At 37.8% G+C, this 14,128-nt stretch overlaps 1 protein-coding gene across 4 annotated transcripts in view; it reads right to left on the bottom strand.

Moving 5' to 3' along the window:
• LOC127454369 (F-actin-uncapping protein LRRC16A-like) overlaps positions 1–14,128 on the bottom strand; it is a 217,576-nt gene that overhangs the window by 144,843 nt on the left and 58,605 nt on the right. For all 4 annotated transcript variants that reach the window (XM_051721518.1, XM_051721520.1, XM_051721517.1 and 1 more), the window contains exon 3: positions 6,767–6,817. In XM_051721518.1, coding sequence (XP_051577478.1) covers positions 6,767–6,817 — 51 coding nt within the window. The remainder of the gene's footprint in view (positions 1–6,766; positions 6,818–14,128) is intronic.

Genomic DNA, 14,128 nt, shown 5'->3' with positions numbered 1-14,128 from the left:
AGTAATGCAGGAAACATTGTTAAGAGTGTTTTAGTACAATGTCCCATCCGTTCGAGAACTGTTAACAGAACCAAAAGTCATGAAAATCCTTTGGTTCTAGTACAAATTAAAAAAGGAAATGGTTCTGAAAAAGAATAGGTTCTCAGTTGGTGTACTGTTGATAAAGAATAGCTATAAGAACCTTCTTCGCCCGCGGAATTTTGCCGTGCAAAGGTAAATGTGACTGCATATTTACACAGGAAGAGGCCATCTGACTAATACGCACAGTGATTAACCACAATTTGTTTTATTTCAATGTAGCATTTAGGGTTGAATAAACCTAAAAATTATTGACACCACAATAATTGACCAGCGAGGAATACAGTTCAAATAATACCCATTGCCTGAAAACACTGAAAAAAATACCTCAGAATTTATGTCCGCCCAAGATAATAAATTATTTGATGGTTATTTCACAGACATAACTCTGAAAACAAAGCAGAATATACAGTTCAAGATCCTTAAACAAAACTTTGAATATCTTTCAAGGATTTAGTGGCATGAATCCTGCAAATTTGGACAAATCCAGCAACTACGAGTAGTTCACACAGTAGCAGCCTTCAGGTATATTCCTTGGTTAAGAATTAATTTTTGAAGAGTCCTGCATTGTTCCTAACATGAGTGATTTGATGGTGAATCTAAAGGTATCACTCTCCTGTTCCTGTTAAGGTTTCCAATCGATTCTCCCCACACAGTGATGCACCCACTGAGAATCATGTTGAAAGAGCCCTAATAATAGGTGATTCTATTGTAAGGAATGTGGAAATAGAGACTCCAGCCACTATTGTTAAATGCATTTCAGGTGCCAGAATGTCTGACATGAGATCAAATTTACAAGTGCTTGCTAATGCTATATGTAGATTTTCTAAAATTGTTATTCATGTCGGCACTAATGATGTCCGGCTTCGCCAGTCAGAGATCACTAGAGATAATGATAAAGAGGTGTGTGAACTTGCAAAAACTATGTCAGACACTGTAATAGGCTCTGGCCCCCTCCCTGCTCGTCATGATGACAAGGTTTGTAGTAGATTAGTGTCACTGAATGGCTGGATGTCTGAGTGAGAATAGCATAGGATTTATAGACAATTGGAAGAGTTTTTGGGGTAGACCTGACCTGCTAAAGAGAGACGGACTCCATCCCTCCAGGGAAGGTGCCACTCTCCTCTCTAGTAATTTGGCTCATAGTCTTAATAATGATTAATTTTTGACTAACTGGGGCCCAAGTCAGGAAGCAGACAAAATGGTTAATCCAAACATCTGCTAGCTGCCTTGAGACATCACACAGGTCACATAAACTACAACACATAGAGACTGTATCACCTAGATTTCACATATGGCACTTTTCCACTGCACGTTACGGTTCGACTCGACTCTGCTCGCTTTATTTTTCTGAGCTTGCTTTTCCACTGCAGTTTAGTGCAGCCTCAATGTGGGTGGGATTATATGCTAATCATCATAGTTGCGTCACCCCATCCAGCTCTCGTTGGATCCTCTCCTCAGCTACTAATGAGAGGAACGTCTGCACCTCGTATATTGACCACGGTGTGGTTTTGCGCACAGCCATTTCTTTTTACAATTCGAAAGTCGCGTGAACAAATGATACTGCTAACGCTGTTGCTAACTTTTTTTATGTTGTAGCTAACTTGATCTTGTCTGCACAGTAACTTTCATAAACAATGTTAATCTGTATTTATTCAGTAAGGTAAACTACAATAACACATGAAATGAATGCTAGACAATGTTCAAGATAATGCAAAAAGCTCCATTCATTAGTGTAACATAACTTGGTTATACAGAAAATATATACATTCTATTATTATAAAACAATAGTGCATCAATATATCAAAATGACAGTTGTGATGGAATCACATCAATACTGAATTGTGTTAACATATTTATAATCTACAGTCTATTTTATAAACAGCTACTGTCATCATCCACCAAATTTAGCTAACAGTTATTGATAAAGCTGGCTAGCTAGCTAATGCCGACATAGGCTATCGTATAAATGCAGTCAATGTATCATGCAAAGAAAAGTGATTACTTCAAACTACAGTCTCGCATAGTCAGACCTATATCCACAATTTGTTTTAGTCCTGTTCCAGCACTGGAGAGTCAAATATAATATACAGTCTCAAAGTTTGTAGTAAAACAATCATAACTGTGTAATTTTACTTAATCTGTCAGCATGATGCCGGTGAATCACGTTGTTTCTTTGTACGCTACGCCATTGTTTTGGCTGATGCTTGCGTCCCTATGGAGTGTGTGCACGAGCGCGAGCAACAGGTAACTGGCTGCTGTTCACTTAACGGCCACAGGTGTCATTAATAACAAGGGTTTCTGAATCTTACAAACTGCACCTTTAAACCATGACTTGCACTATACATAAGTAATATTGGCATTATATTCATGCTGTTTAGCCAGAGGGGAACTGGCCCCCAGAGTGAGCCTGGTTTCTCCCAAGGTTATTTTTCTCCATTAACCAACATCTTATGGAGTTTTGTGTTCATTGCCACAGTCGCCTTCGGCTTGCTCACTGGGGTTATAAATACAATTATTATTTAATTACTTATTTTTAAACACAATTCACAATCATATTTAATCAAAAACATAATGATGACTCTAAGACAAGTTATAGATATTACAGTTTCATTTTCTGTTAATGCATGATTTTCTGTAAAGCTGCTTTGAAACAATGTGTGTTGTGAAAGGCGCTATACAAATAAAAATGACTTGACTATCAGTCAGCCAGACAGATAGACCGAGCTGGACTAAATCTGGAATAAATGTCAAAAATACATTTTTATTTTTGGGCTAGAACTGGGAGGTCAAAAGTTCCAGTACTTCAGTACCAAGTCCCAAAAAGTAGTAAATATTAGGGATGGGGATCATAAGAAATGTAACGATTCTGGTTCCGTTTCAGATTCTTCTTAACGATTCCTTAAAGGTTTCAACAATTCTTACTTTTGAGGAATAAATATTTGGAAATAAATAGGCTACCGCCCTCAGTAGTCTGTTGCCAAATAATGGGATCATTTCAGATTTCAATAGATCAGATATTAATTTAATACAATTCTTGCAAAAAGCATGTTTACATATTATATATATATATATATATATATATATAAAATATAAAATCTTTTTTATTTTTTTTTAAAACACAACCTTAATGTTTTACCTTAAAATGGTAACAGTTCTTGGTTCATTACTGGACATGATGGAAGTCATGACTTCCAGGTCAGTAAGATTAATTCAGTAACAGCTCTAACTGAAGTGTTTTTGATTCAGTAAAAAGATTTGCCTCGTGAAAGTCATTTGTTTGGGAACTGCTTTACACTGGTTGTGCTGTGTTTCATGCTGTAGATTCAAAACAACAGGCTCATAAGAGTCATACATTCAGAAATCGGACTGCACTGGTCACGCTGTGAGTTCCTTGCTATAAATTCCAAAGAACACGCACATAAGAGTCATTTGTTTAGAAAATTGACCACACTGGTCACGCAGTGTTTCACACTTTAGATTCAAAAGAACCAGCTCATCAGAGTCATTTGTTCAGGAATCGGACAAACTGGTCGCGCTGTGTTTTGTTCTGTAGATTTAAAAGAACTGGCTCATAAGAATCATTTGATTCTGGAATCTGACCGATAAGGTGTTACTTTTGAATGGTATTGTTTTTGCATGCATGCTATCAAAGTCAGACAGATTGTGAAAAACAAATAGTGGAAACAAAAATCCACATCTAGGCACTCTTGTGGGGTTTTAAGATAAAAAGCCTTTATAGTGAGGGATACATATTATAAAAGCACCAATGTGTATCAGCCCAAACAGGCCTTTATCAGGGTGTCACAAAATGAAAGACACAGGAAGTGACTTAATAGTCTTCCCATGGTGCTCTACGCATACTGGCCACTAAAGGCCTAAAGTTGTATGACACCAACATCAACATTCAAGCAAAACAAAAGTGAAGCAATATACGAAATAAATTAATATATGTACACAGTCAGAAAAAACATTTAATATAAACCAACACTATTGTGCATTACCATACTATACCATTTACGTCTACAGAACATGATCAAGGAAAACGGACATCAGATTTAGCAAGACACCATCTCCATCCATGATTTTCAAAGTGGAAACGACCAAGATTAATGTTCTCATAGTCATAAGAAAGGATCTATGTCCTCATTAAGTCCAGGATGTGACAGAGCTTTTAATGTATGGATTCAGTAAGTCTCTCGCTGTTTTAATCTTTTCAATCTATCTCCATCCCGAATGTCACATGACATCTGTTCTATACCCAGAACTTTCAGAGAGCTGTCATTTCCATGTTTGGCTTGGATGTAATGTTTAGCCATTGGGTAGTTCATATTGCCAGTATGTATTGCATACCTATGTTCTGCCACTCTGTCCCTCAACCTCCTCTTAGTAAGACCTATATAAAAACATCTGCATGGGCATTCTAAACTGTAAACCACATGAGTATAGTTGCAACTGATGAAGTTCTTGATGTCGCAAGTCTTCTGATGCCTTGTGTCCTCAAACAAATTGCTTCTCATCATATTATTACAATAACTGCAATTACCATAGCTAAAATTTCCTTTTGGTTGTCTTAACCACATCTCTCGTTTTGGAGCTGGAAGGTAACTTCTCACCAGTTTATCCTTTATTGTTGGAGCATGTTTAAAAGTAAAGCCAGGGAGTTCAGTGAATATGTCTCTCAAATTATCATCTGCTTAAAGAACACTCCAATAATTTTTGAGGATTGTTTTGATTTGAACAGCTTCTTTACTATACCTTGTGACAAAGTAGGGCTTTTGATTTTGTACCTGATGATGTTTTTGTTTTCTGTCAAGTAGTTCATCCCTCTTAAGCGATCGAGCTTTTGTATATGCTTCTGTAAGTACTGACGACTGGTACCCCCTTTGACGAAAACGCTGTTTCATATCAGTTGATTGTATATCAAAGTCTTCATCAGAATTGCATATCCGTCTTAATCTCTGAAATTGGCCATATGGAATATTCTTAATAAGCCAAGGTGGATGAAAACTCTCTGCGTGTAAAATGGTATTACGATCAGTTGCTTTTCTGTAAATAGAGGTGTGGAGGTTTCCAAAACTATCCTTTGAGATAGTCAAATCCAAAACATTTATTTTGGCTTTATCATATTCCAAGATTGAAATTTTCATTAGTTGAATTAACATAGGCATGGAACTCCAACAACTCTGTCTCATACCCCAAAAAAACAAAATTACATCATCTATGTAACGACCCCACCAAACAATCTTCTCTCTGATTTAATTCTAAGTAGAATATACAAATATTTCTTTCCAAAATCCTAAAAACAAATTGGCATAGTTCGGTGCAAAACATGCCCCCATTGCGGTTCCCTATTCTTGTCTATATTATTGGTCCTGGAACAGAAAGACATTATTTTTAAGAGTCCATTCCGTTAGATGCACAATAAAATCATTGGGAGGAAAAGAATCATCCGATCTTAATCTTAAATAATGTCTCATTGCATCAAGGCCTTCATCATGGACAATATTGCTATAGAGGGATTCCACTTCCATAGTGGCCATAAGGCAGTCCCCAATATTTCGAATGGCAGAAATTTTCTTTAAAACTTACTATTTTTAATAAAAGATGGTAATTCCTTTTATAATATGTAGCCCTCACAATAGAGGCTTTTTAACTTAAAACCCCACAAGAGTGCCTAGATGTGGATTTTTGTTTCCACTATTTGTTTTTCAACTTCCTATCCCTGATCTGGTTTGAGTACCAGATGCGCTCGTGGACATTTCTTTCTTCTTCAGACTGATTGTGTTTACTACTGAGAAATACTTTAAGGCTACATACCATTGTTAAAATTTAATTTGATAATATTAATATTGAACTTTTTAGATCAAAGGATACATACAATAGCCTTTTTGCTTTTGCAATAATTTTGAAATTGGTATAGAGAATTAAGAAATTTCAGTTATTTGAATTAACTACTGAAATTTTGATTCTGTGACATTGATGTTGAGTGTGGAGTAGACTGTATTCTAATATGATACCACAGGCCCAGAACTCTCAAATCGTGTAACCAAAGACCCTACCAGCTTTTCCCAACACATTCAACGATTAACTATTAAATGCACTGCCAGTCTGAGGAGAGACTCACTCTGTTGAGTCATTGTAGTCACTAACCCAAGGTGATTCACTTAAGCTGTTGAGTAATCTAGCTGATCCTTTTACTGTTAATACGGAGCACTGGTTATGTCACCACCTGATCAGCTGACCTTGCGACACAAACTGATCCTACACCACCACAGCTGTGGCCACACAGAGGCCAGTAGGGGCTTCCAAGGTCAGTCCAAGCAAGCCTAACTGACTCTTTTATCCTCTGAAGTCCTTGGGGAGAAAGTTACTTCAGCTAGAACTGTTACTGATAGTAGGACTGGCTGATACAACTAAATACATTTATATTTTTCAGCCTTTCAACAATATTCTATAATCTTGATATTAGTGCATCTGTTTATGATCTTTCTGTTCTAAATGGCTTAAAAAGTTGTATTTCCCCCCTCCTTTTATCTGATCACTTATTCAATACACACAATTCTGGGACATATAATTCAATAAGAGTGGCAGTGAACACTAGTTAGGGGCAAACCTCTAGCATTCACTATGTAATGATACAAAAACAGAGTTTTGAACTGACTGACCAGTACTGAGATGTCCTTACCTTGGTGGGAATTCGTGCACTGAGGAGGTAAGCCCGATGAGATGCCAACGCCTGCAGAAGAGATAAAGAGATAAATTTAAACTCTTGCCCACTGAGAATCACATTCATCTTTCTTAAAAAGCAGTGAAGTGAGATAAACAGAGCAGACTGGGCATTGTTAAAGAAATACAGTTCAGTCGAGGTCTATGCTGATAGCGAAACGTGTTTCATCAGGATGTGCATAGATGATGTAGTGCTGACCAACACTATACGGATCTACCCTAGCCAGAAACCATTGATTAATAGCGATGTTCGTGTGGCACTTAATGCGCAGATCTCTGCTTTTAATTCCGGGAACACGGAGGAGCATAAACAAGCCAGTTATGCCCTCCGCAAAACTATCAGAGCAGCCAAACACCAGTACAGGGACAAGATTGAAGGACAGTTCAACACCACCGACTCTAGAAGCATGTGGCAGGGAATTAATATCATCACAGACTTCAAAGGGAATAAAAACTCCGCCGTGAACACCGCTGCCTCTCTCCCGGATGAGCTTAATACTTTTTATGCTTGTTTCGAGGGAAACAACACCGCCCTCGCGGAGAGAGCTCTCACGGCCGAAGCTAGAGAAGTTAGTTCACTCTCCTTGTCTGTGGTCCCCACATGCTTTAAAACATCCACCATTGTGCCTGTACCAAAGAAACCCAAAAATCACTTGCTTAAATGACTGGCGTCCTGTTGCTCTGACCCCCATCATCAGCAAATGTTTTGAGAGACTAATCAGAGATTACATTTGCTCTGTGCTGCCTCCCTCACTGGACTCACTGCAGTTTGCATACTGCAACAACCGCTTCACTGATGATGCCATTGCATCTACACTACTCACTGCTCTCTCCCACCTGGAAAAAAGGAACACATATGTGAGAATGCTGTTTGTAGACTACAGCTCAGCATTCAACACCATAGTGCCCTCCAAGCTTGATGAGAAACTCCGGGCTCTGGGCTTAAACAGCTCGCTGTGCAGCTTGATCCTGGACTTCCTGTCAAGACGCCAGGTGGTTAGAATGGGCAGCAACATCTCCTCATCACTGACCCTCAACACTGGAGCCCCGCAGGGCTGTGTTCTCAGCCCACTCCTGTATTCCCTGTACACACATGTCTGTGTGGCAACACATAGCTCCAATGCCATCATTAAGTTTGCTGATGATTCGATGGTGGTAGGTCTGATCACTGACAATGATGAAACAGCCTACAGAGAGGAGGTGCACACTCTGACATGCTGGTGTCAGGAGCACAACCTCTCCCTCAACGTCAGTAAGACCAATGAGCTTGTGGTGGACTTCAGGAGAAAAGACAGAGAACACAGCCCCATCACCATCAATGGAGCACCAGTGGAGAGAGTCAGCAGCTTCAAGTTCCTCGGTGTCCACATCACTGAGGAACTCACATGGTCTGTCCACACTGAGGCCGCTGTGAAGAAGGCTCACCAGCGCCTCTTCTTCCTGAGATGGCTGAGGAAGTTTGGAATGAACCACCACATCCTCACACGGATCTACACCAGCACTGTAGAGAGCATCCTAACTGGCTGCATCACTGCCTGGTACAGCAACAGCACCGCCCTCAAACGCAAAGCCCTGCAAAGGGTGGTGCAAACTGCCAGACACATCATAGGAGGTGAGCTTCCCTCCCTCCAGGACATCTATACCAGGCGGTGTGTGAAAAAAGCTTGTAGGATCATCAGAGACTCCAGCCACCCGAGCCATGGGCTGCTCTCACTGCTTCCATCAGGCAGGCGATATCACAGCATCAGGACCGCATCAGCCGACTCCATGACAGCTCCTTACCCCAAGCAATCAGACTTTTGAACTCTTGATCTCTCACGATACATATATCAGCACCGCACTTTATTAGCCTCAGACTGGACATTTTATACTTCTCTTATTAACACACTAGCAACTGACTATCAACCGACAGCTGAATGTCAGCACAACACTTCAGTGTATTTTTATTGTATATTATTAGGTGTATATTGTGTTGCGTAACAGATGTGTAAACTGTGTTATATGTAAATCAGATAAGTCTATTGTAATTGTCATACTGCTATGTTGCTTGGAACCACACCCAAGACTTTCACCCACTGTTGCACTTGTGTATATGGTTCAGTGGCAATAAAGGGATTTTTTTTTTCTTTTCTTTTTTCATGGTACAGACAAAAGGAAGCTAAAAGCATTCAATGAATTTTGAAGTTCATATCGACAAGTTAAAAAAAAAAAAAAAAAACATGTTCACATCAATACCCTCTCTGGAAAGTCTAAAAGCCACTAAAATGATTTAGGTCCCACACCATCACAAAAAAACAGCTTTGGGAAGATGGCACCCTCCAGAGGAACTGTAAAGTTTGTTTTGGTTGAAGGACATGCATAGAGAGCTATTGTGGTTTTGGGTGGAGGGGAACATGAATTGGAAGCCTTTGTGTACAAATGAGAGAGAGAAAAGAATTGGGCCTGATGTGCATTTGAGAAAAAAAGTGCATGCTATCTTTCAAATCTTGAAAATTGGACTGCCATGTTTACCACAAATCAATATGTGGTGACATTGGTGTGTAATAATGATTATATAAAAATAAGCACCTCAAAAGGTGACTGGGTTTTCATTCTTCGGTAATCAGATGTTCCCCAGCCAACAGGTTTTCTCCACATATATGAATATCTTTATCCCTATCAGGCAGTCTGCGCTCAAATGATCATTTGATCTTTTCAACTGAATGCTAAGCAGATCAATGCTTTAGGTGAAACTCGCAAGGATGAAACAAGGTGACTCTTTTGGTAACTAATGACTCAGACAGACTGACTTCCCTCCACACAAAAATGGAAAGTACTTTGTGATATGTTAAGATTCAGGTCTAAAAATTTAAAATGCAAAGATCTAATATTCAAAATCGATGTCATGGCATATGCTGCATAATCTCATCAAACCCTTTGATGCAGGATTTGATGAGCATTTTCTCTTGCCTTCTCTCAGAGTGATTCACAGAGCATAATTAGGTTGAGAAAGCACCCGTGGAACTAAAATGAGGTCATCCACACAAATCACATTATTCCAGTTTTAGCTCCTGCTAAAGCCTAAAATATACTTTGATTTTGACGTGAATGCTTAGAATTTTCTAGACGTGCATATCCACTGCTGTTGTTTCCACATTTGTCTCCTGTTGTTTACTGGTGATTACATCTTCTTCGTTGCAGTTATTGCTCCACTGTGAGTGTTGCCACCTTGTGGACTCACTCATTAGTGCAAATAATTTCAGGCATATGTGCATAGTATGTGCATTTAGAAAAATCTGGCTGTACCCGGTCCATGCTCGAGCACTCTGCTGATGACGAAATTTGTGAAAAAAACTTAAAGCAGTCATATCATGCAGAGTCAACTTTTCCTTGATCTTTTTAAAGGGGAATAAAAAATAAAGGAGGAATAAAAAAAAATTCCTTGATATTTTGACATATAAGAGGTCATTGAACTGCAAAAACATACTGCAAGTTTCAGAACTCAAAACGTCCTCCAGTCTGAAAAGAGCATTGATTGTTTCCACCCTGTAAAAATGACTTGTTTTGAAATCAGCCCCGCCTCCTTAACCCTCAGGGGTCGATGGACGCACCGGCACGTCCTGCTGGATTTTTTCCTCATAACAGCGGAAACAACTTAAAATACTCTGTCATTTTTGGGCATACAAATAAGTGTAAGACATCATTAGAGACTATAAAGGGTCCACTTTTATGTGTGTACACTCACAATAACATCAAAACCTTGTGCTTTTGTAAAATAAAGAAAATAAACAGGGTGCGCTTTCAGCCGTCTCTGTCTCCGCGAGCATCTTTCTGAAACGTCACAAAAATGAACTGAAACTCCGCAAATACTTATCAGACATGAAACATGTCTAAAGAAAGCTTAAAATGTCTACTTCTAAATAAAACAATTCAAATTTAAAACAAATATTCTCCTGCAATGTAATCTGTATGAAACTAAGCGATGTACAGTTTCTCCTGGCTCAGCTAATTATCCCTAATGTGATCACACCCACCAGCAGAGCGCGCTATTCATACGGTAATGTGCTGAGGCGATCAATGCAAATGGTAAACGCCCCCAACAATGCCTTAAAAAACATTAAGTTCATCATCCGATTCATTCACTTTCCTGCGCGTTTGGAAGATGGCACGCTATACAGGAGAGGAAGAGTTCACATTTTCTTCAGAAGAAGAGCGGAACTCCGATGAATATTTGCATTTTGAAGCCTGACTTGATCCAGCCGAGGATACAATTTCAGATGAGTAAGTCTTTACTTACATTAGTTGACGTGCTATTTTATATAAACATGTACATATTTTACTAGTTGGACTACTTCCAGACTTGCCAGCCAGTATTCAAAGTATTGAAATTTGTCCCATTTCCTAATAGGCAAGTTTTAGTTACATTTAAATGTTGTTTTGGCTAAAGCAGGTATTTAAATTGTATGCTGTATGATATAAATATGATATATAATATGATATAAAAATAATATGAATGTTTAGATTATATTTTAACTAGTGTTTATGCTGCCTCATTATCATCAACGAAGCTTGTGCTTGCAAATATCTGTTCAGGTGTAAATGTGTAAAATGTGCTGTAAATATGCCCATATTAGAAAATCAGCATATTAGAATGATTTCTGAAGATCATGTGACACTGAAGACTGCAGTAATGATGCTGAAAATTCAGCTTTGATCACAGGAATAAACTGCATTTTACAATATATTCAAATAGAAAACAGTTATTTTAAATTGTAAAACTATTTCACAATATCACTGTTTTTGCTGTATTTTGGATCAAATAAATGCAGCCTTGGTGAGCAGAAGAGACTTCTTTTAAAAACATAAAAAAATCTTACTGATCTAAAACTTTTAAATGGTAGTGTAGGTCTAAAGTTTTTAAGTAAAGTCTTTATGTAAAGAAAATGTAGTCAGATTACTTATTTTAACTTAAACTTGATTTTGTGAATAAGCTACAAACAATACATTCAATCATTAAGTCTCCTCACATTCATTCTCTCTCAGGGGAGGAGTCTTTGTCTCCTCAGGTGTGAATCACATCAATATTCATGATCATCCACGCCTCCTCGCATATGGCCTTTCTAACACTAAAAGTGTCTTACAAAAGTTAAATGACTATATTGTTTTGTATGAATGAGTGATCAGGATGGTTTTCACATCATTTTGTAGCAAAAACTCTAGGCTACAAGATCAAGTTCTCAAAAGTCTTGTGAACAAATGTTTAGTATGTGTTATATGGCCTTATTTCAGTGACTTAAATTTTTTGTTTTTTCAAAAACCACGCATAAACGTTATTTTCTCAAAAGTACAAACATGTACATACATGTTGTTCACATATTATTGTAGCCCAGTTTGTGCTGAATACAGTGTTATCAGACTTTAGTCATTAATATGTTTTTAAGCAATTGAAAAAAACACAAATATCAAGGCATGTCAAAACTTCTCCAGGGCCCAAAACACCCTCAGACCCCAGAGGGTTAAAATACGTAATCATCACGGGGAACTGATAGAGCAGCTAAGGTACTTCAACTCTGAAATTGGCACTATTGTTACTGTAGTTTGCTTTTAACCAAAAATTAAGATGTCAATAAGGTCCCCAGAAGCTGTTGTGTTCCTGGTTGTGGAAAAACTGTATCTCTGCATAGCCTTCTGAAGGATCCCAACATTGGGAAAGAGGACTAGCCTTTCTTCTGTACATTTCTCTAAGGATTCTTTTGAGAACTATTATGATTCAGACTTTGCAAAGAAACTTAAACTGCAAGATGTAGCAGTGCCAACTATATTGGACATAACAGTAATGCCAGTGAGTAACAAATTTAATACTACTGTTTTATCTGTCTGTGCTTGTTCGATATGCAAGGAATTGTATAGTCAGCCGTTTCTGTCGCAAAATAAACAATGATCAGAACTCCAATGTAGAGTGGATCATTCTTATTACATGGTTACCAAAGAAATACATAATTTCTCAGAAAATATTGCTGTGCGATTAAATGATCGAGACGGGGCGAAATGATCGAGAGGGAAACACCCCACTCGGTGAACATACCTTATTTTTCCTTACACGGGATGCATATTGAAGCAGCCACACTACAAATGGGTCGATCGTCCATTACAATTGGATACTGATTTATTAACCCTTCACATTCACAGCTTGTGTTAGTCTGGTCAATTTTCACTGTTCTCAGCTTTATATTGCATTATTGTATCATCAAATCTTGTATGCCTAATAATATAAGTACTCGGGAGCAACATTATTTCGACTTTGTTCAGTTTTCGATTGTTATTTCAGTCGGAACACCTGTAGTAGTTTGTTTGCAAGCTTCACATAAATTGGGACATGTAGCTATTAATGATTACCTGGACTGAGTGTTTTCAGGTGATTTTGTAATCACTTGCAAATTTTCATTCTTTTATTCTTGGAAAAAAAACAGTTCCATGACTGTTGGCGAGGTTGTTTGCTCTTCAAAGATGCTAGCCAATCATAACCTAGTGGGCATATTTATTGAAGTCTTAACCCTCTGGCGTCTGAGGCGTTTTTTTGGATCCTGGAGATGTTTTGACATGCCCTGACATTTGTGCTCATTTCAGTTACTACACCATATTAATTGCAAAAGTCTCATTACACTGTATTCAGCACAAATTGTGCTACAATAATATGTGAGCAACATGTATGTACACATTTGTATTTTTGAGAAAATAAAGTTTAAACTTGGTTAGCAAAAAATAAAATAAAAATAAATACACTGAAATAGGGCGAAAAAACTCACACTAAACATTTTTTCACAAGACCTTTGATTGCTGAATGGAACATCCTGTCCATTCATTCACATTAAACAATAAATTTATTTAACTTTTGGAAGTCACCTTTTGTTTTAGAAAGGTTATATGTAAGGGAGTGTCAATGGTCTTGAAAATGTATGTATTTCACAACTAGGGTGATAATGGCCCACTTTTTTTTTTTTTTAGAAAAGTGTGTACCATTTCTTGTTCCTTTCAAACATATTTGACATTTCATTACCTCTCAAGTATTCTATAAACGAATAAACTTCCATTGTGATTGGAATAATATATAGTATGAAATAAAAATTATGCTATTTAGTGTTTTGGGAGAAAATAAATAAATGGAGCATTTTACCCTGCAAAGCCTTTTGCCCTGTAGTACCATATAATTACACAGTACGTAAACAATGAATAGATGAATAAATGACTTACTCATCAGAAATTATATCCTCTGCTGGATCAATTCGATATTTAAAATGCAAGTGTTTATCATCAGAGCAGTGATCATCTTCTGACGAAAATT

This window comes from Myxocyprinus asiaticus, chromosome 16 (assembly GCF_019703515.2).
Source record: "Myxocyprinus asiaticus isolate MX2 ecotype Aquarium Trade chromosome 16, UBuf_Myxa_2, whole genome shotgun sequence".
In the NCBI taxonomy this organism is placed as follows: Eukaryota; Metazoa; Chordata; class Actinopteri; order Cypriniformes; family Catostomidae; genus Myxocyprinus; species Myxocyprinus asiaticus.
The sequence above is the reverse complement of the archived record's forward strand: the minus strand, read 5'-3'. Positions and strand labels throughout refer to the sequence as shown.